At 39.5% G+C, this 23,973-nt stretch overlaps 1 protein-coding gene across 4 annotated transcripts in view; it reads left to right on the top strand.

The window, feature by feature from the left end:
* The window catches only part of glis3 (GLIS family zinc finger 3), a 551,634-nt gene that overhangs the window by 339,967 nt on the left and 187,694 nt on the right, over window positions 1-23,973 (top strand). For all 4 annotated transcript variants that reach the window (XM_059642762.1, XM_048528094.2, XM_048528092.2 and 1 more), the window contains exon 5: window positions 23,212-23,373. In XM_059642762.1, the coding sequence (XP_059498745.1) occupies window positions 23,212-23,373 (162 nt within the window). The remainder of the gene's footprint in view (window positions 1-23,211; window positions 23,374-23,973) is intronic.

Raw genomic sequence — 23,973 nt, 5'->3', positions numbered from 1 at the left:
TCCCATGGCCCAAAGATGCATTAGTTAGGTGGACTGGCTGTGCTAAATTATGCAGGCAAGGTGGATTAGCCATCTGAAATGCAATGTGATAAGGTAGATGTGTGGGTCTGGTTGGGATGCCGTTTGGAGAAATGGTGTGGATTTGTTGTGTTGAATGGCCTTTTTCCATACCGGAGGGATTCTATAAACAAACTTTTAAAAATGAAACAGAGATAACAACGTGTAAAGGTGGAATTTACACAGCAGGCCAAGCAGCATCAGAGGACCAGGAAAGCTGATGTTTTGGAAAATATGAAACTTCTGGTTTTCAACATGTTGCTTATTAACCACACATTTGGTCACAATGTTGCTACATTGTGAAATGCTCAGTTTGCCAGCCTTTGAGTAACTGCCATTCTAAGTAATTACTGTCATTCCTGTTTTTAAACTTGTTTTTAATTTTTGTTACTTTTCTGCCCGCACCTAAAATCTAAAATGGTAAATACAATCTTCCAGTTGAAGAGGCTTTTCTCAAGCCTCTGTTGGAAATGCATTGTAACCAGCAGCTGTCAATACATAAGACAAGTTAGCTGCCTTTCTCCACAGTGTTCTACCTCTTTGGGGCAGCACATTGGGTTTTCGGTCTGGATACTAACAAATAGAGGTCACAACATTATTCTTTGTGGAGAACAGTCACAGGAAGCGACTTCCATCAAATTGGTCAATTATTAGTTGGTTGGGTGTTCAATTACTCAATGTTTGGGGGCCAATCAAAGGCATTCCAGAAAGAACAAAACCACTGCTTTCAGGGAGACAGTGGGCCAAGGTGGAGGCATTCTCTTTCCAACTTCATAAATACTGAAATAAAAAATGTAGGCTCAGCAGTAGACACAATGTTTGGAGGGGGGCTGCTTTTTCTCAGGGTCACTCTCGGCCAAACCAGGCAGACAGGTCAAAGTGGGCTTCCAGCAGTGGCCCCTTGGTCCACCATTGGGAGGATACCTGCAAGCAGGTGGTCCAGGCCCTGGGAACCGGAAAATAAATAGGACATCACAGTCAACCTCCAGGCCCAGATTATATTTTAATTGCCATTACCTAGAGGGAAAATACAATTTTAATACCAGTAATATTTGAAAATGAAACTGCTGATTGCACTAGGTCTCCATTTTGAAATACGCAAGACAATCTGGATGAGTTTATCTCGATCATCAGCTTTACTGTGCTTTATTTTTCATCTTAGCAATTGGCTACCTGTCACTCTGAGGGTCTCCTGGAGAATGGCCTGGAGATATAATGCCAGAATGTTGGTTGGCAGCTTGAATTCTCATACCTATTAAATCTTCCCCTGATCTCTGTCCATTGCTTTTACCAAAAGTCCAGAAAAGAACATGGTGCAAACATCCAACCATCAATAAATGTGTATATAAAACCAAATTAACCAGAGACTTAGAAGAGCTGATTTTAACTTTGTGTAAGTGATTGGGCAATTAGTGGTTTAAAGTGGAGCCCAAGAGTCAGGACACAGGAAACCCTAAATGAGGCAGAAAAGGTCCAAGAAAATAACACAATCAAAAATTTTATAAAAGGAACCAGGTCTGTAAATAGATTATTTTTCACCATGTTGCAAATAACTTGTTTCACTTTATCAAGTTTGAGACATGGCTTTGTTATGAATATGTATTTCAGTTTAATTTACTCTGAATAATTTAATAAAATATTATATTAGATAGCATTGTTAGTTAGATTGAATTGAACTGCACTCATTTCATGTGTTTTCAGTAACTACAGTGTAAGACAAATGCAAACTCCTGTGAATTCTACAAAATTAACAAGATGCAGGTGCAACCCTAGCTGTGTTTGGCAGAAGTTTCTATAATAAATGTGAATGGAATTGTCTGGTACAGGAGCAAGCTGAAATATTAGCTAATGCAATTCAGGAAGAATTTTGAGTTAACAAATGTAGTTTGAGCCAACAAATGGATTCAGTACAACATTTGCAAAATTCTGTCATTAAGAAACCTGAATGTTTAAGTCAACATGGAGTTTTGTCTCAATTACTTCTTTTAATTTCACCAAGTTACATTTGGCTGAAAACGTCTTCTAAAATATCTCGGCAGAAAGTATTTGTCATCTGGCATTGAGAGCGATCACGACAAAAGAAAACGTTTAGGAAATGAATGTTACAGCACAGATTGAGGATTAGCTACACAAATAGTTGATTAAGAAGGTCGATGTAGGTTTTATCATTGTTCTGAGGAAGGACCCGAAATGTTAACTCTGATTTTTCTCTATAGATGCTGCCAGACCTGCTGAGCTTATCCTGCAATTTCTGTTTTTGCTAGGTTTATTGGTAGCGTGCAGGAGATCTCGAATTTTTTTTTAGACATTATTCAAGATTCCTTAAATCATAGTTTGCTGGACAGTCTTTTTGATTGCTAAATATTTATTATATTTTAATTGGAAAATGTTCCTTTGAATTTCAGCGTTTCTCCTTTTTAGCACCTGCCCCCCACTCTATCACCCCACAACTATACTTTCCATTATTGATTTACTTTGTTTTCAGATGTGTGGGCTATCTGTTGAATAGTTCTGAATCTAATTATAACAGTTAATCCCAAAGAATAAAGATCCTTAAAGAACTAGAAGTACATGGGTATGTATTTGTATACTCTGCAGCTACAAAAGAAACACTAAAGTTATTAAGAACACAGTGAATGGCAAAGGTCCGCATGTTAACTCCAAAGATATGATGTGATGAAGATCGGGTGTGAAAAGAAGGATTCTATACGTTCATACTGTCATCATCAATGTTTTCAGATTCGCCATATTCCCCAGCCACTGAAATGATGGAGTGTTCTGCCTCCTGAAGGGGATTGAGGAGATGACTGACCCTGACCTTGTAGATGCTGCTGCAAGGATAAGGAGGTGCATCAGTCAGTGTGTGTGATATATTTAACTATGTCTCTGTTTAAGGCTGAATAGCTGGTAAGATGTACATGTATGACCTGTGGGCGTACGTCTTGTAGCAGTGTCAATTGGACGCAATGGCATAGTAGTGTTATTGCTAGACTATTAATACAGAAATGCAAGTAATGCTCTGGGTACCTGGGTTCAAAACCTACCATGAACAATGGTGGAATCTGAATTCAGTCAAAAAAAATTAAAAATCTGGCATTAAGTGTCAAGTGATGACCATGAAACTATTGTCGACCTACCTGGTTCACTAATCTGCCATCCTTACCTGGTCTGGCCTGCATGTGTAATCTTAATTAGGGATGGGTAATAAATGCTGGCCCAGCCAGCAATATCCACATCGTGCAAATAAATAAAGATAAGTGTGAGGGAATGCAGGAATGTATCATGGTGATAGAGATTCTTAATTGGTGAGTGAGGGGTTGATGGTGAAATAAACACATGTGAGGCTAGTTATTCGGATATAAGGAGAGGACGTTTGAAGATGAATCCACTGACATTGATAACTCAAGGGAGTTCATTGAATATCTGTAGCACTGCACATAAATCCTTAGAAGGGGAAGGGTGTTCTGAAATAAAAAAGAACTCCCTCTCTCTCCCTATTTATTTCAGAAACCCCGTTCCCCTCCCCCATTTCTGGAAAAGGGTCTAGGCCTGAAAAGTCAGCTTTCCTGCTCCTCTGATGCTGCTTGGCCTGCTGTGTTCATTCAGCTCTTGTTATCTTAGGTGACGAGTTAATCAGGGCAGGAGCTGAAGCTCAGTTTTCCCAATGCCGGGCTCATATTTAGAGAGAAACCCAATGGGGTGTTTGTGGTGGGTTGTGATTCAAGCCATCCCCTGGTAGGTTCAGTCTTGTAATACATGGGCATGTCATGAGTATTTGTGTCAAACCTTTTAGTCATTTATCCTACCTTCATAAAAAAGGTAGTAGCTGGAAGCCCATGTTACTCCTACAAATAATCCCAATAAACTTCCCTTTCACAAACCATGCTATCTCTTCCAGATTCTCTTGAGTTTTTCTAACCTTCCAAACATTACTTTTCTTAATAATTGATTCTGACACCTTCTTGATGATAGATGTGAAGCGAAGTTGCCTTTTCCCTGCATTCCGAATTCATCCCTTCTTGAATAAAGAGGTTATATTTTCTTCTCTCCAGTCTGATGCACCAGGTGGGTACTTTCAGCCACAAGACCTGGGCGTCATAGTGGAAGAGTTGCCAAAGGTTGGCATGCAGGGGCAGCAGGTGGTGAGGAAAGCTAATGGCATGCTGGTCTTCATAGCGAGAGGGTGCGAGTATAAACATTGAGATGTCATGCTACAGTTATACAGAGCCTTGGTGAGGCCACGCCTTGAGTATTGTGTGCAGTTTTGGTCTTCTAATCTGAAGAAGGAATTCTCATTATTGAGGGAATCCAGTGAAGGTTCACTAGACTGATTCCCAGGACGGCAGGACTGACATCTGAAGAAAGACTAGATCAACTGGTCTTGTAGTCATTGGAATTTAGAAGAATGAGGAGGGGTGGTCTCATAGATACATATAAAATCCTGATAGGACTGGATAGTCATGATGCGGGAAGAATGTTCCCGATGTTGGGGAAGTCCAGGACTAGGGGTCACAATCTAACAAGAAGAGGGGGTAAGCCATTTAGGACTGAGATGAGGAAGAACTTCTTCACTCAGCGAGTATTGAATGTGTGAAATTCTCTCCCGCAGAAAATTGTTGGGGCCAGTTCATTAGATATGTTCAAGAGGGAGCTAGACATGGCCCTAAAGGGATCAAGGGATATGGAGAGAAAGTGAAAGTTGTATACTGAGACTGCATGATCAGTCATGATCCTATGAATGGTGATGTAGGCTCAAAGGGCCAAAAGACCAACTCCTGCACCTATTTTCTATGTTTCTATGTTATTTGGAATCATGTATCTCCCTCAGTGTGCTATCGCTTACTAGGACTTAAATCCTTTACCTTTCATCTCATTTGAGAGGCTTTCTGTTCTGTGGTGCCAGGGTCACTGAGCGCATCTTCCCTGCAGCCCCTACTTTAATCCAAACAAGCAAAAGAAATTTGTATCGAGCTGAATTGTTTCCTGTGGTTTATTCGAGTTAAATAAATTCATATCTTACTTTGGACAAATCAATTCTGATTTACCATCTATAATTAGACCAGTAGAGCTTTAATTATTATATAAATGCATGTTAAAAACAGCATAAAGTTTAATGGCACTTCCACTTATTATTTTTATGCTGATAAAAGGGTTTCAATTTTCCAAGTTTTAATGAAGACCATTTCGTAAAAAGGTTTCACAGCATTAAACAACCTCAACAGTACAGCTCACTAATTGACTGGAGGTTCTAAAACGTTAATTATCCTCTTCAACACACAAGTGACAATAACATTGTCAAGTGTTACCTGAGCAGTAGCAAACAAACTCCTCAGTACAGATTCTGCAAACAAATTCTCCGTTTCTTGGACTTCGACCCAAATCTTCTTTTGAATGTGAATACATTCTACTCAGATTCTTCACTCTTTTGTAGATGTTAGGATTGATAGCAGGCTGAAATGGATGACAACAAACGATAGCCCATTGTATACACCACCCATATTTCTTTCCCAAATATTAATTTCTACCCTGAAAATTGCCTGATAATTTTAATGGTAGTAATAGTTGTTGTTAGAGTGGTTAAATGTGTATTTGAGGTAGATTTATGCCGCAGTGACTTGTAATGTTTTGGCTAGCTCAACAAATCTTTTCCTATATTATAACTCTGCCATTGTGCATGGAAGAAATACAAATTTTGCTTCATACCACCTGTGATCTGAATGGGAACTGGTTCAGGAAAAGCTACAGACAGTTTCTTTCATCCACAATTTTACCTGTGGCTTGCCTTGTTGTTCTTCAAAAGGATATTCACAAAATCAGGCATGCAGAGCATAATAACTGCAGAACTTGTCTCATTTGTTTTTAATTGTACTACTTATCCAATATGAATGTTGTTTTTAATATGCATGCTCTTAGAATATTTATCGGGCATAGCATAACTGTTTATCCTTCATCTGGATTTGTGCCTCATTTTGGTGAACAGGTATTATGTGCTTCCTTTCAGGCTATGCATGATCAACAGTTATGTTCTGGATTTATTACGTGTTGAAAATGCCCTCAATTATATGGTCCTTGCTCTTCAAGCTTTCCGATTGAAATTTTGTTAGTTAATGGCTGATTAACTAGATTAAAGAAACATTACAACCTGATTCTCTAAATACATCTTTATTTAAACCAATGGATTAGACTTAATGAAATCATTTGTTCCACTTAATTTATAAATAGTTGATGGGATCGTTCAGGAATTAATAATGCATTGATACTGAATTGGGGAATTTTCACATGTTACCTTATTGCTTTTCAATGAATCACTGTCTATATTTTACCACATTGTCCTGATTCTCAAACACTGTTGCATGGCCAACGGTTTGACTGAAATAACTGCATTTATATGTCAACTTACCACATTGTTACAACACGGTGCTTCATACAATCAGCAATTTTTGAAATACGGTGACTATCAAAGAAAATAATCTATTGGTGACTGAAATGAATGCTTATTTCTAGTTGGGCTGATTAAGGGCACAGTGTGAAGCATAATTTCTGAGGGTATTCCCTCCTCTGTTTGAATAATGTATTGAGACTTTCATCCAAAGCACTGGTGTTAACCAGACTGTTTGGATTAAAATGCAATCATGTACAAATGTCCTTCCTAGTTTGCCGCAGTCACACACATTGTCAGCAGAGGCCAATATGGACCTCATGTTGAACACGGTATTGTGTTATACACATTCAACATGGTATGAGCTATAACACTGAGGCCAGTGTTATCGAGATATGAGGAAGCACAGCTACAGAGAGAGGGACACCAATATGTGCAGAGCTATGAGCTGCTATAGAAACTACGCAATAAATGAAGAAGAACAAGACAAGCCACAGCTAAAACTTTAGATGAAAGAAAATGTCCATGGCATTTTCCAAACCAATTTCCATTCAAATAACAGGTGAAATGAAGCAAAATTGGTATTTCTTCTATGCCGCATGGCAGAATTATAAAGTACTAACAGATTTGTTGAGAAAACTATAAAGTTATTAGTCATCACACTTCTATCCCTACGAGGAAGAGACTGTGTCAAAATATATCCCATCCTAAATCTCTCTGAAGAATAGAAAAAAAATCAGAAACTTGAAAACCTTTGAAGGTCACTTTCAACCCTAGGCAAATGTTAGATATGAATGGAATGCATTAAATATTAGGGACAAAAGTGAAAAAGAGTCCATTGATCAACGTACAATATTATTAACATTTTAAACTATAAATTTTGCAGAATCAAAGGGTGATCTAATTAAAGACAGGTTTTATTAGGCATGTGCAATCCTGCTGTGAGAGCACGTCGACTAAGAGAAGAGAAACCTACACTCAGGAGATTAATTGACTTGTGCAGAAGTACCAACACCTTGTGAATCAAAAGCTAAAGCAGATTCATGGCGGAATAAATCAGGTCTTGGGTTCTGCTGACAGATTCTCCAGGGCCAAATGACAGAACAATCACAAAGGACGGGATGCAAATACTGCGAGGGCTGTACACAAAGGAGAAGAAAGTACAGCTAACTTTGTTTTAACCAGCACCTCATTTAGGTGATCTATGCAGTAAATAAAGTAAAGAAGTGATGTGTATCCCGCTGCATTATATTTTGATTATTTATTTGGCGTGGCCCAACAAGAATACTTGATCAATCAGCATTCTCCTGGTCTCATAAGCTGCTGGCTATTAAAAAATTTGCTGCATGTCAAGCGTGGGGAAAACAGCGATCTCACACAAGGAACTGAACAACACTTTTCACTCTACTGTCTGCCAAAAGTAAGCTCCAGGAGCAGGTACAGCTGACCATTGAAGGGATATTGTCTGACCCTTCCAATGAATCACGCTACACAATGCAACAGGTTAATTCAGTCAAGTTGATGGGTGAGACATCATTGGTGACTATTGCAATGAGCACTGCAGAAAGAAAATGCCGTCAATATAATGTCAGATGGACACTAGTTCATGGTGCAATGTCATGACTTTCACAGAATTGTGCGAAATGGTGTAACATCATGATCAAAAAATGAAGTCCTCAAAAGTAGCATTAAGGTTATATCATGGCACTGCACTCTGGTTGACAGACAGACTATTATGCAAGTCATCATGAAAAAGGATCTGGTTCAGCTGACTTCATTGACTACCAGCGAGATTATCAAAAGACTAAAAGAATACATCAGCCATTATGGCATTTCTGAAATTGCCTTAGGCGATAATGACCTTCGGTTCATGAGTGAGGGATTCACTCACTTCATAACTGATTGGGAAACTCAACATCATACACCACCTCCACCCTATCCCCAGTCAAACAGAACAGTGGAGGGAGCTGTGAAAATCACCAAAAACAATAATAAAGAAATCAAGAAAATCCTGCGCAAATGTATTCAAGATAATCCTTGAGTAGATAAACACCTATTGATTGCATGAAAGGTATTTCAGTGCAAACACTGATGTCACACCACATCCATACCACTCTTCAAAGAGCTAACACTACTGAAGACAAGTTAGCAACAGGTGTGAGCGATAATGTGAAGGAGAAATGTCAGAAAACTAAACTTTGTTTTGTCAGGATTGATAAACCATGATCAGAGTTTGACAAGCCAGCCAGAGTACAAACCTTCAACGCTTACAGCAAAAATCATTGGAAACTTGGGATCAGCATGAGCAATCTTGCACAATGGAAGTGAATCACCAGATACACAATCACAGCCTTAGGCACACACATTCAACAGGGGAACATGATCCCTAACTGCAAATGGCTGGTCAGGTATAGCTAAACGCAGCAACTGTACATATCATACATCAACCATCAAACCCAGGTGTCCCCAGTAACCCAATAGCAAAAATGCAACAGCAGCTCGCCATGAAAATAACAAACGGCCACCAGTCACTGGGGAAACACCATCACCTGGATAATTAGCCATTGATAGCAACATGTATATTGCCCATTTAATAACCTGCAAAACTTAGGGATTACGTGTGTAATGCGTATGCAGACATTGACAGGAAAAACGAGCAGTCTTGTGAAAATTTGGTAATTTGGGTAACTCACAATGTACACAATTATTCACGCAAGGTTCTCTCCTCAGTTTGTATTTATTTGGATTAAAATGCAGTCATGTACAAATGTCCTTTTTAGTCTGCCACCATGATGAGATCTCTACAATAGGAGGCACACTGTAGTCAGATATCTTTAGTTCATTTCAGTAAAGACCTCAAAGTGAACACAGAGCAGCATTGTGCACATATGAAGAGCAGAACCTGCCATTACTTTTTATCTGAAGGGCATTGTCTCCAACAATGAAAACTCCTCTTGACACTGTACTCAGGTATTGGTGCAAACAAACATTTTACTGCAATACTCAGAGCTCACTACCAATGGCCCAGATTTAATTAACCTAAATTAATTCAACTTCTATATCAATGTATATCTTCTAAAGGCACACCGCATTAAAACCTGAAAGGAGGTTTACAAAATTGATAGATGGAATGAGCAGGCTTTCAAATGCAGAAAACCTTTCCAGATTGGACATGTTTCCATTAGCATTTAGAGAATGAAACGTGGCTTGTTTGATGTAGATAAGATCCTGAACTTTCCAGACAAGATGGATGTGAAAAGAAGGTTTCCACTTGCAGGTTAATCCAGAACATCTCTTTAAAACTTAGGAGTCATCTTTTTAGGACAAAAGTAGAGATTTTTGTTTTCTCTCTCAAAATGTCATGTGACTTTTACTGTTTATCTCAGAAGGTGTTGGACATGGGGATCATTGAATATTTTTAAGGCAAAAGTAAATGGATTCTGGTTAGGCAAAATAATTAATAGTATCAGGGTTCAATGGGAATGTGCAATTTGAAGCAAACAGATCAGCCATGATCTTATTGAACAGCTGAGTAGAATCAAGTGGCAGAATGGCCCACTCCTGTTCGTAGTTCATATCCTCATTCAGCAGGTGCAAAGTGGCCCACTTAGGCAGACAATAAACAAAGTCAGAGAAATGATTTATTTCATTTCAATTTGGACACATTAAAGGTGTCCCTCATGATTGTCTAAAACGAATATGCTAATAAAAGAATTTGTACCTGTTTTAACATCCAAACTAGAAACTGGGTTGCCCAGAATGCAGTAGGAGCCAGATCAGCTTCATTCAGAATTATCTGCTTTACTTGTGGCCAAACTAGCCTTGCCTGGATTATTTCACCTCGACTTTACTGATGACTTACACTCTTTCAAATGACTGTGTAAAATAGGAGTGAAAACTATTTAATAAAATGTGAGGCTGGATGAACACAGCAGGCCAAGCAGCATCTCAGGAGCACAAAAGCTGATGTTTCGAGCCTAGACCCTTCATCAGAGAGGGGGATGGGGAGAGGGAACGGGAATAAATAGGGAGAGAGGGGAAGGCGGAACGAAGATGGAGAGAAAAGAAGATAGGTGGAGAGGAGAGTATAGGTGGGGAGGTAGGGAGGGAATAGGTCAGTCCAGGGAAGACGGACAGGTCAAGGAGGTGGGATGAGGTTAGTAGGTAGATGGGTGTGCGGCTTGGGGTGGGAGGAAGGGATGGGTGAGAGGAAGAACCGGTTAGGGAGGCAGAGACAGGTTGGACTGGTTTTGGGATGCAGTGGGTGGGGAGGAAGAGCTGAGCTGGTTGTGTGGTGCAGTGGGGGGAGGGGACAAACTGGGCTGGTTTAGGGATGCAGTGGGGGAAGGGGAGATTTTGAAACTGGTGAAGTCCACATTGATACCATATGGCTGCAGGGTTCCCAGGCGGAATATGAGTTGCTGTTCCTGCAACCTTCGGGTGGCATCATTGTGGCAGTGCAGGAGGCCCATGATGGACATGTCATCTAGAGAATGGGAGGGGGAGTGGAAATGGTTTGCGACTGGGAGGTGCAGTTGTTTGTTGCGAACAGAGCGGAGGTGTTCTGCAAAGCGGTCTCCAAGTCTCCGCTTGGTTTCCCCAATGTAGAGGAAGCCGCACCGGGTACAGTGGATGCAGTATACCACATTGGGAGATGTGCAGGTGAACCTCTGCTTAATGTGGAATGTCATCTTGGGGCCTGGGATAGGGGTGAGGGAGGAGGTGTGGGGGCAAGTGTAGCATTTCCCGCGGTTGCAGGGGAAGGTGCCAGGTTTGGTGGGGTTGGAGGGCAGTGTGGAGCGAACAAGTGAGTCACGGAGAGAGTGGTCTCTCCGGAAAGCAGACAGGGGTGGGGATGGAAAAATGTCTTGGGTGGTGGGGTCGGATTGTAAATGGCGGAAGTGTCGGAGGATGATGTGTTGTATCCGGAGGTTGGTAGGGTGGTGTGTGAGAACGAGGGGGATCCACTTAGGGCGGTTGTGGCGGTGGCGGGGTGTGAGGGATGTGTTGCGGGAAATACGGGAGACGCGGTCAAGGGCGTTCTCGATCACTGTGGGGGGAAAGTTGCGGTCCTTAAAGAACTTGGACATCTGGGATGTGCGGGAGTGGAATGTCTTATCGTGGGAGCAGATGCGGCGGAGGCGGAGGAATTGGGAATAGGGGATGGAATTTTTGCAGGAGGGTGGGTGGGAGGAGGAAACCAAGCGGAGGCTTGGAGACCGCTTTGCAGAACACCTCCGCTCAGTTCGCAACAAACAACTGCACCTCCCAGTCGCAAACCATTTCCACTCCCCCTCCCATTCTCTAGATGACATGTCCATCATGGGCCTCCTGCAGTGCCACAATGATGCCACCCGAAGGTTGCAGGAACAGCAACTCATATTCCGCTTGGGAACCCTGCAGCCTAATGGTATCAATGTGGACTTCACCAGTTTCAAAATCTCCCCTTCCCCCACCGCATCCCAAAACCAGCCCAGTTCGTCCCCTCCCCACACTGCACCACACAACCAGCCCAGCTCTTCCCCCCCACCCACTGCATCCCAAAACCAGTCCAACCTGTCTCCGCCTCCCTAACCGGTTCTTCCTCTCACCCATCCCTTCCTCCCACCCCAAGCCGCACCCCCATCTACCTACTAACCTCATCCCACCTCCTTGACCTGTCCGTCTTCCCTGGACTGACCTATCCCCTCCCTACCTCCCCACCTATACTCTCCTCTCCACCTATCTTCTTTTCTCTCCATCTTCAGTCCGCCTCCCCTTCTCTCCCTATTTATTCCAGAACCCTCTCCCCATCTCCCTCTCTGATGAAGGGTCTGGGCCTGAAACGTCAGCTTTTGTGCTCCTGAGATGCTGCTGGACCTGCTGTGTTCATCCAGCCCCACACTTTATTATCTTGGAATTCTCCAGCATCTGCAGTTCCCATTACCCGTGAAAACTATTTACTGTTTCCTTTGTTTAATGCAGCAGTTTTTTTTTAATCACTGTAATCAAGCACATTTGCAAATAACAGGTAATAATTTTAATGCACTTGTCAACATGCTGTGCTTGATTTCCCATTCCTGTTTGTCCAAAATACAATTGAAACTTCTGTAGTATTTTATTTGGTGTAACATTTGACTGCCCTGTGAATGCTCATGTTCATCAAATCTGATCTGTGCATAAAAAGTTTCTGATTTAATTGCAAACATCATCTTTCTACACAATTTTTGGCAATCTCTTTTTGGAGGAACTTCCTCAAGGATGGTACCATCCTTTACACCTTCTCTTGGCCTGTTCAATACAATCCCCCACTCTCTGCCTTCCCTTGCTTTGGTCTCATAGCCATAGCCTACTCAAAATCCCAGAAATATCTGCAGTTACTTCACCTTTGGGACCAGCGATGGGATGACTCTCTTCTGTACTGTGGAGATATGGAGCTACTTGGTGGGAGCTCTTCCTGGAGTTCAGATGCCCCAGTTTTAACAAATTTTAGGGAACAAAATACTGCAGATGCTGGAAATTTGAAACAAAAATAGAAATTTACAGAGAAACTCAACAGATATGGCAGCGTCTGATGAAAGAAAATCAGAGTTAGTGTTTTGAGTCCAGAACTAAAAATAGGTGGAAAACTGTGGTATTTACTCTGATTGTATCAGAGATAATGGGAACTGCAGATGCTGGAGAATCCAAGATAATAAAGTGTGAAGCTGGATGAATACAGCAGGCCTAGCAGCATCTCAGGAGCACAAAAGCTGCTTGGCCTGCTGTGTTCATCCTGCTTCACACTTTATTATTTACTCTGGTGGTGGGGAATGAATAGCGTACATGGAAATGGTGCTCAGATAGACTGAAAAAGTATAGACAAACAAAGGGATTGCTAATGATAAACTGAGAGTGAGAGGTAAATGTCTGGTGAGGTGATAACAAGAAATGGAAAGGGTTGAAAATGGACTGGCTGTGTTGGGAGTAGACCACCCAAATGTGACCTAGGGGTGTGGACATTGGTATTTCTGAGTTTCTCAAAAACTGTCTGCTTTTGTTGATTAATGTTAGTTCCCTTCCTGCCATGATATCACTACAGAGCAGCTGGATTTCATATCAACAAGATGCTGATATTTAGGAAATTGATTTGAGGAAATCTACCTGTCCTCACTCCCCTTTCTACCCTGCAAAACCCACCCCATTGAGAAGTAATTCAAACCTAGTAGCAAACAGACAGGATCAAGGTGAATTCTGATTTGAAACCCTGTCTATTTTACTCTCTATTTAAATCAAAGGGGATTAATGTCAAATTGGTTGTAAAATGCGCATTCCACATGATCCAACTGGATGGATGAGATTAAAATTATGCCCAATGTGTTTAATATTAAATAATCATTTAAAATTTAAGAGATATTTAAGCCTAGGTAGATAACAAGCTATAAGAAGAAGGATTCTGACCTGAAACATTGACTTTCCTACTCCTCGGATACTATCTGACCTGCTGAGCTTTTCCAGCTCCACATTTATTGATTCTAGCTCCCAGCATCAGCAGTCTTTTCTGTCTGTATAAAACAAAAATTGATATAAATTTGTGGAATTATTGCAAAGCTTAAAGATTTTCTCTCCATAATAAAGGTATAATAGTAAATCATGCTGTATGCGTGCCCATCTTAGCTGATGCAGATTTTTCTTCCCAAACATAGTATCTGGCTCAAGAACAGAAATTGCTGGAAAAGCTCAGCAGGTCTGGCTGCATCTGTGGTGAGAAATCAGAGTTAACGTTTCAGGTCCAGTGGCCCTTCCTTAGACTGATTCTGAGGAAGGGTCACTGGCCCCGAAACGTTAATTCTGATTTCTCTCCGCGGATGCTGCCAGACCCACTGAGCTTTTCCAGCAACTTCTGTTTTTGTTCCTGATTTACAGCAACTGCAGTTTTTTTCACTTGTTATACAGTACATGGGTGTATATCTGACCTGTCTGGCTGTAACCTTTCATCCACATAGATGCAGAGAGATAGGAATTTGACCCGTTGTCTATTTAGTTGTCTCTCGTACTGCATGTGACATAACAAGAATCTACTGTGTTAGCATTTCAAAGTTAATTTACAAGTAATTGAAATGTTCAAATACTCATATTCACAGAACTCTGTCCAATCTGTACACTTGTTTAATTCAACAGGGTTAATATAGATAAATGGCTTTAAATGAAGGCTGCCAACAAAAAAAAGTTAACACTTACAGATGACATACAGCAGATATATGGAAAGATCAAACTAGCCTATCTTTATGAAAACCAGGCTAAATTTTAATGTCATTGTGATCAGCAGTGAAGCAGACTGGAATTGTGAAGAGAAAAGAAAAATCAAGTAGACATAGATTGAAACAATTTCTGATGCATTTCGCTGTAAGTTGATTTGGCATCAAATGTTCAGCTTGTTAAAGGGCTCAGAATGTCTCCACTTTATATTCCAAGCACAATTCATGTAATGTAAATAGGTATAATCCTTTTATTTGAGACTCATTAAGAGAGAGCCAGGAAAACAGGAAATGAAAGCAGTCAGGAAATTACATTTTATGGGGTCCTGTATGGTTTGAATTTGTGTGCAATTGCATAAATGCAAGTAGCACAAACCAGCTTTGGGATAGAATGAAACCTTCAGCATGTAATTTAGTTTTTTAACCACAACACAAATAAAATCTTAACAAAATATTACTGAACAAATAAAACTATTCTGTTGGGATACGTATTGTTGATTAAGAAAACTTCTGGTTTTGGTGAATCAGTTAAAAAAAAATTAAAACTATGTTTGTTCTCTGTAATCAGGCTAACAATCCAACATGCAAGTCCAAATCCGTCTTTTCATGGAAAGGGAAGATACTTCTTATGTGTTTTCGTTCCGCCATCACTTGTTTTTTGTTTTAGATCATTACGTCTGAACAAGTTATTAACAGGAAATCCCTTTTATTTTAAGCAAAGTGTCTAAAGTCTGCAGATTGCAAGAGGGTATACAAATTCTGCAAGAGTGCAAAATTGGGATATTTATGATTCAATTCTGTTTTGTGATGACTTCAGTGTCATTACAATGTGATTAATGTTGTCATATTTCATACCAAAATTGCACCTTTGGATAACAATGCACAAAATTTAGTCTAATTGTATGAAATTTTCTTTCCATTATTTCAGTTATTTAGCTGAAACAGGGAGAGAAATCAAGATCTCAAAATTTCACAGGCTCATTATATTAATTCAAGGGTTCTGTTGATACAAAAGATTGGGAAATACTTTGGAGAACAAATGGTTGCTTTAACAGAATTGCCTTCTTATTTCCAGTTGGAAATTAATTGCTTATTTCTCATGTCCATATTAGAAATTAAGTTAAAAGAGTAAGTTCTTGTTTTAACTTTCCTTTGTGGAATCTGGGCATCACTGGCTGGGCCAGTATTTAGTGTCTGTCCCTAGTTGCCCTTGAGAAGATGGTGGAGAGCTGCCTTCCCAAACCGCTGCAGTCCGACTACTGTAGGATAATCCACAATGCCCTTAGGAAGTGAATTCATGGATTTTGACCCAACGATACTAAAGGAATGGCAATATGGAAGGATGGTAAGTGGCTGGGAGGGAAAATTACAGGTGGTGGTGTTCCCAAGCATCTGTTGCCTTTTTCCTTCTTGTTGGAGATGGTTGAGGCGTTTGAAGGCATTGTCTAAGGAACCTTGGTGAATTTCTACAGTGCACCTTAAGATGGTGCATATTCACACTTCTGAGTGTCAGTGGTGGAAGGAGGGAATGCCTTTCAATATTGAGCTAATCAAGTATGCTGCTTTGCCCTGGATGCTTTGCACAAGGGCTACGGGGAGAGTGCAGGGAAGTGGAGTTGAAATGCTCATCAGCCATGATTTAAATGGCGGAGTGGATTTGATGGGCCGAATGGCCTTATTTCCACTCCTATGCCTTATGGTCTTATGATGTCAAGCCACTTTTGGTGATGGAAATTGAACTCCCCTGGCCAGTGTTCACTCTGTACCCTTGCTGAGTTGGCCATTGTCATTACTGATGTCTGATTCAATTCCAGCTGGTCTGTCAGGTTTCATTCCTTTTTCATTGAGACATTGTTGTAGTTGATGCAACTGAATGGCTTGATAGGCAATTTCAAAACACAAATAAGTCAACTAAATAGCTGCGCATCTGGACTCACATATAGTTCTGGCCAGATAAGGAAGGCAGTTTCCTGCCCTGAAAAGCATGAGTGAACCAGTTGGGAGTTTTATGAAAGTTGACAGTTTTACACAGTCAACATAAGATTTTAATTCCAGACTTTATTGATCTCAAATCTATCACGTGTTGTGATGGGATTCTCAAAGAACTAGCTTGCTGCCTAAGGTTTGTTAAAATTTACCAAAGTAGAGAATATGTTTTAATGTTGTCCTAATTTTAAGGATGAATATAGCAGACAATAGGGTATTGCATGAACTGTCCCACCATTGTCATTGTAGTACTTTGTAAATGTGATTGCAAATGTTGTATCATCTCCTGCAATCTGACTTGTCAATCTCAAAATGAAAATAATTTAATTTTCACAGCCTATCATTTAAGAGTGAAATTTACCATTATTACCTCTGCATTATAACTTTCCATAGATGAATAATAGCAATCTCCTCAAAGTTTTCTTTCTTGTGCTATCGCGTTTCGTCTTTTGTGCAAACTGAGAAAATTAAAAGAAATTTTTTTAATGGGATGATGATGTAACCATGTGTCAAATTGTTCATGTGATCTGTGTGCTGAAAACTTTGATCCGATTATCTCTTTTGGCAGTTCTTCATAGATGTGGAGTTTTGAAAAGTTGTACTCACTGGTTGTAAACCCAATGGTTTATGCTTATCCTCTTACATGATCAACAAATCTTCCCATGGTGGATGCAGGTGAAAGTGTGACCATTGTTGGGGCAATTGAATCTCTCCTTTTTATTCTCAAGTTGGCTTTTTGTTCAGTCTCAAAGGTCAAAGAGTCCTCCAGATCCACAGCACAGAAAAAGGCCTTTCGGCCCATCATGTTCATGCTGATCAATACAACCACCTCAATATTCTAATCCCATTTCAAGCACTTAGTCCATAACCTTCTATGTCTTGGCATTGGAGCAATCTAATATTGCACCTCCAGCTATCACAATTTGTGGCCTATGTTCCCCACTGACAATGGTCAACGTGGCACTTTGTGGGAATTTTCTGAACATAAATTTGTTGATCATTTCCTACATTACAACAGTGGCTGCACCCTTAAGCAATTTCTTAACTGCAAAACTTCTTGAAGTATTCAGTGATTGTGTAAAACCCCTTACAAATGCAAACTTTTTAAAGAGTCATAACCAAGTTAATACTTGATTCATATAATACTTTATTAATTGAAATAATCCTAAAGGGCAAAAGGAAAAAAAATGAAGTCATTCAAGCTCCTTTAGTTCCAGGATCTGCTTTCTTGAAATCTGTGGTAATAACATATTTATAATGCTGCAACATGCAACATAGCCTGTTCATAGAATAAAAGTCAGGTTGTATCAAGCCTGGAATTTCTGGTCTTATATTCACCAGGATAGCTGATGTAGAGCCTACACATATAAATGACAGATTTCTCCTTTGAACTTGTGTCCACCACAGACAGCTTGGTAATACCATTACAAATGCGTTGTTGACTGAATGATTAAATTGTGGCAGGCCTTTAACTATAGTGATGAAAAGAATAATAAATTACAAACTAACTTACAACCTTCAAGGCTGGTGGAGGGAAAATATGAAACTGAGGTTTTCTTTGAAGCTGTGACTTACTTCCATAGTTTTGCAAGTGTTAGCCTAATGTAGGATTGCAAAACTCTTCATTTTTCCCAGTTTGTTCATGTATGTAATTAAGTTGTCAGACAGTTTAATACAGTCTTGGGTATAAAGTTGCCTGTCAACTTATATAGACAGCATCTCCCATTGACCTCTGTCTAATAACAGGGCTGTGTGAGACTTTGACTGATAGAATTGGCTGACTTTGTACTCTCTGCTTCTAATTGAAGTCAAATGGTATAGAATAGGTCTACTTGACACATAATCCTTCATGTTTTCAGTTTCACGGACATCAGAGACAGTGCTGAAACCTGATCTGAAGAATATCAATGCTGCTTGCCTTTAGACGGTGTACGCACATAAAGCAAAGGCGGCAAAATATCATATTGAATTGGGATCACATGCGATTGTTGGTCGTACATGTGAAATAAATCTCACTCCACATTGGTAACCACCTTTTTTTAACCTAATGCAATGGATTGTCAATGAAGATTGAAAATTGATTACCCCAAAAATATCATAACTTATGGGTCAGAAGTGTTTAATCAGGAAATAGAACTTGAAAGTTGTTGAGGTTGAATTTTTTTGCAATGGTTTTACTTTACAGTTACAGCAGTAGCACTCTCACCTTTTCAGTTTGAAGATTTCAAACCCGTTCGAAAGGCTTTACCACACGGCCTAGGTAGCCACTCCTGTATAATACTGAGGAAGCATTGAACAATTGGATTTGCTGTTTTCCAGTAAAGATGTTAAACCAAAGCACATGCGGCCTCTCCAGTGGGCACACAACTTTTTATTACATTGTATGGAGAAAGGGAAGAGTTATCCCAATAGTCTGAGCAACAGTTACCTCTCAACCAACATCACTGATATCCATTATCTCCTCATTGTTACATTAACATTAGATGAATCATTCTGTGACCCATGTTGTTACTCTAATGAAAACAAAATACTGCTGATGCTGGAAAATCTGAAATTAGAAATAACATGCTGGAGAAATTCTGCATGTTTGGCAGTATTTGTGAAGCGGGGAGTGATATTCGCATTTCAAATCCAGTGTGAATCTTATTCAGCTCTGGAAAAGGTTGACTTGATACATTTATTTGATGGCTGTGTTTCCTGCTCTTATAGTAGTGACTTCCTTCAGAAGCATTTCATTGGCCATGAAATATGTTTGGGACATATTGATATCACAAGTGAATTGGAAATCTTTTCTTTCAACTTTGCCATTCCTTGCACTTAAAGTAACAAGGTCATAAAATGCCCCTCTTTAAATATGTCTGCTAAAGATTTACACTCTGTTTATCCATCGTGCAATAATCATATTACACCAAGATTATATTGCACAAATGAAGATTTTTCTTCTTCCTTTCCCCTTATTTCCAGGTAATACTTATAGTTGAAAGACCAAATAGTCAAAACAGCCAATCATATTTGTTTATCATTGGACTAGCCATGATCCTATTGAATGGCAAATCAGCCTCCTCCTGTTCCTATTTCTTATGGTCTTAACACAAGAAATTACCCCTTTGTGAGTGTTTGCTGTGAAGAAATAATTGCCTTCTGTTTTTTTCCTCATAGGAAAGCACAATAGTGATCAGGAATTTAATACATGAAGGATTTAAATACAAACTTATTCTCCACCATTCTGTAAGATAATTTGTTAGGATTGCTGCATCTCCTCACCTCGCTCTGCAATAATATTGGGGAAGAAATTGGGTTGTGACATGGAATGGATATGAAATCAATGTGTTGATAATAATTGTCCAAAGGCAAACAGGGCCTTACAAGGCAGCTTTGCTGAACAATGGATAACACGAAGGACACAGCTCCCTGGTCTGATATTTCTGAAGATCACACACATTAAGTCCTCAGTAAGTTCAGGAAAATATTTTCCTGTTGGGTCTCTGGACTCTGTCATCAAGATCCAATTAGTCTCAGAAGCCCCATATGCAGAACAGTCACACAATGTGATTTCCTCAGAGCAACCAATTGATTGCAAGAAGTAGTTTCACAATCTGAGGTGGGTAAATTGCTTGCTAAGTAAGACAATGAAGGGATATGGGCCAAAGGCAGGTTTATGGATTTAGACCATGGATCAGCCATGATCACATTGAATGGTGGAACAGGCTCAAGGGGCTGAATGGCCTACTCCTATTCATGTGTTACCATATAAGGAGGGCTTCATTGATTCTTGATGCTGGAGAGCCAATCAGAGATCTTCCAGCTCAAAAAGAGCAGCAGGCTAAAATTATAGGGAAGTAAGGAAGAGGGTGGTCCAAAACCTATTTTGAATTTAAAATGTAGGAGATGCTGCCTAGTTCCCATTGTATGGGGAAGAAGCCATCACTGGACCTGTATCCCATCCAAACCTGTTGATTTTCATCAATATTCTTGACATGTTCTTGCAGACAAAGAAAAGCATTTGGGGACTCATGGAGCAAGTTCCTCACTGCAAAATAGCCAGCTTCAGACTTCCTTTTGTGACCACAAAGTATTTATGGGGCTTCTCCAATTAATATTCTGAGCAATTGTGACTCCCAGAAAGCTGATGCTGGAGCATTTGGTAACACTAATGCCCTTGAATGTCAAAAAAAAAGTGGTTGGATTCTCCTTCATTGGAAATAGCCATTACTTGTCACCTGTGTGATGTGAATGTTACAGGCCTCTGATTAAAACAAGCTGTTGTGCAGCTCTTGCGCAAAAGTGGGTGCATTGCATCATGAATGTGACTGTGTAAAGCAATCATGTGTAGCCACCTCTGTTTCAGACCTTATGAAAGAGGGAAGGTTAATGATGCATCAGCCGAGAACATTGCCCTGAGTAACTCTCACTGTGAAATCCTGGGGCTGAAACTATCAGCCTCCCACAAACCCAATCATCTTCCCTTGTGTTAGGTATGACTCCAACTAGTGTCCCTCTCATAAGGCACACAGCTTTGCGCTAACTCTATGTCAACTCACACCCCATCAAGCATGGTTGACAGTGCAACTTAAGAGGTGCTAACTACTTAAAGCTTCTGTTAGTACAGTTTAATTCATCCATTTGATTGACATTTATAGTGTTGGATAAACACCAGTTTTATTTTCCAAATACAAATAAATGGGTGTTTTCTTCCAGGACATTTCACACATGTTGTTGCTATTACAGGATTCATTAGTTCAGTGCATTGTGTATACTGGATGAATAAAAATACAAGTTGTCCTAAAGAATAGCGAGGCCCATCAAAGACAAGGGAATGCGTTGGGGGGGGGGGGTCATGAGTTGACGCGGAGTGTTGAAAGGGCTGATGGAGGTGGATGGGGACATAAAGTTTCTGAATCCAGACCATGGTTCATCATTCCTGAGATCTGTGAACTACAAGTCAGGGACAATCTGGCCTGACTCCATGGAAATTGTGTGATACCTATCCCCATAATGGACCCTGTCAGATTGGGAGTGGTGCAGGCTGATAACCTGCACCCTAACCCTTCAGCATTGCATTGTGAAAGTCCGCGACTTCTAAGTCGGCCCTTCACACTCAAGAATCCAGGCCATTAAGTCCATTATATGAATGCCTCCCTCATTGTCTATGTCTTAAATCATTTGGCATTTTCTCATCAAAATAATAATGTTTTAATTTAAAATTGCTATGATGGTGTCCGATTTGTAGGAATACTTCATAACATGCCCTGTCAGTGAGGCATTTCATCTTAATATTCAGCTTTTGCCTTGGGATGGTTTATTGTGACAAAAGTGCAACAAAATGCCACTGCTGTTTTTTTTGTATAGCAGTTTACAACTAGTGATAATGACCCTGTAAATCATCGTGGATTCTGAAGTACAATAAGAACATCAGTCTGCATCTTTATTTAATGTTATGAAGAAGTGAGAAAATAAACAGATAAAGAATAGTAGATAACAAAGTGTGAAGCTGGATGAACACAGCTGGCCAAACAGCATCTTAGGAGCACAAAGGCTGATGTTTCGGGCCTAGACCCTTCATGGATGAAACGTCAGCCTTTATGCTCCTGAGATGCTGCTTGGCCTGCTGTGTTCATCCAGCTTCACACTTTGTTATCTTGGATTCTCTAGCATCTGCAGTTCCCATTATCTCAGATAAAGAATACTGCCAGAAACAGTTTGGAATACAGTCAGATCAAGTTCAGAAAGACAAATAAAGAGAAAGAAGGAAAGATTGGATTAAGAAAGAAAAAAGGAAAAGTAAAAAATGAGATTTCAAATTTGATTTTTATAACATCTCTCAGAAGAATTAAACACCTGAAAGAATCCACAAACTCAATGATTCGTTGATTAACATTTCATTAGCATTTCATTAACATTTTGAGGTTGTTAAAAGGTTACCTTTGCTATTAATCAATAGAGTTAACTGTTGTAATGAGCAACCAATGTTCAAATCTAACAAGTTCGTAAAAATGTACCTCCTAATCCTTTAACCTTTGCTGGACAATTTTCACCTTAGTCATCATTATCATAATAATCCACCTATGAAGACGCAGTTATTTCCCCAACAAAATCTAGTCATTTATTATCTGTTCCCTTTGAATACAATTGATTATCTTTGTGGTATACAGCATGAGAAATCACTTTTTGAAGCGAAGCTTCTATCAATATTTCTTATTTACAAGGTGCAGATGATTTAATATAAAACAGAATTTAACACTTTGTTACCAATATATTCAGAAACACTGTCAATGTTTTGCTGGTTTTAACAGTACAACTCAGACATTCAGCTTAAAAATATAAATTGAAATAAGTACAATTATTGTAGAACTTGGAGCCTTGAAGAGATTCAGAGAAATTATACATGAATTGGTTATTGAAAAGAAAACACCACATGTTGGGAATGCACAATAAGTAATTCATTGTCTGAAAACAAAAGATAGGGAGTTAATGGATTGGATGTGACCTATCTCCAGAAATGGAAGTTTGTAGTTTGCAGAACCTAAGCATTTCCTGATTTCTAACAATAGTTTCTCAAATCCTTTCCTGTAGTTTGAAGGCTGCAATAAAGCTTTTTCAAGACTGGAAAATCTCAAGATTCACCTACGAAGTCACACAGGGGAGAAACCTTACCTTTGTCAGCATCCAGGATGTCAGAAAGCTTTTAGCAACTCAAGCGACCGCGCCAAGCACCAGAGAACACATCTAGATACAGTAAGAGTCTTTAATTCAGAAATCGGCACTCTATTGCTAAAAAATAAAAACTTTCAAGCTTTATCATAAATAAATGTTAGAATACAGTAACCTTTTCATCATATTTTCAGTGTTGCCTCAATTTAAATTTTAATCTCATAATCATAATTTGGTATTTAAAATGCTGCAATTCTGACACATGAAATATTTTGTGAAGATGTTGCATTTAAGTTGGTTCTTCTCACTTATTAACTAAGAAATAAAATATTCTATATCATGTAAAAAGGCTTTCTTGTTATTTAATATTGTATTAGACATTGCTTGGGATATAATTTTAAGACTGTGAAACTCACAGTACATTGACTATATAACTATTTGCTGCTATAAATAATTGGTATCAGTTAATTATTTTCATCTGTCATTATGAGAGTTCAAATGTTCTCAATTAAAATATCCAAGCTTGTTTAAATATTGGCTTTTTATGTGAGATGAATACATTAATAGAATTTTATCCCTCACTCCATTCAGCCCTTGCTTGAAAAGGGATATGATTCCAAGAACTTAGTTAAGAATATAAGACTCGCATTGGTATTTTAAAATGTGTGTTCCTGCGGGTTTTAG

The sequence above is a fragment of the Stegostoma tigrinum genome, chromosome 3 (assembly GCF_030684315.1).
Source record: "Stegostoma tigrinum isolate sSteTig4 chromosome 3, sSteTig4.hap1, whole genome shotgun sequence".
Classification (NCBI taxonomy): domain Eukaryota; kingdom Metazoa; phylum Chordata; class Chondrichthyes; order Orectolobiformes; family Stegostomatidae; genus Stegostoma; species Stegostoma tigrinum.
This window is presented reverse-complemented; position numbering and strand designations above follow the sequence as displayed.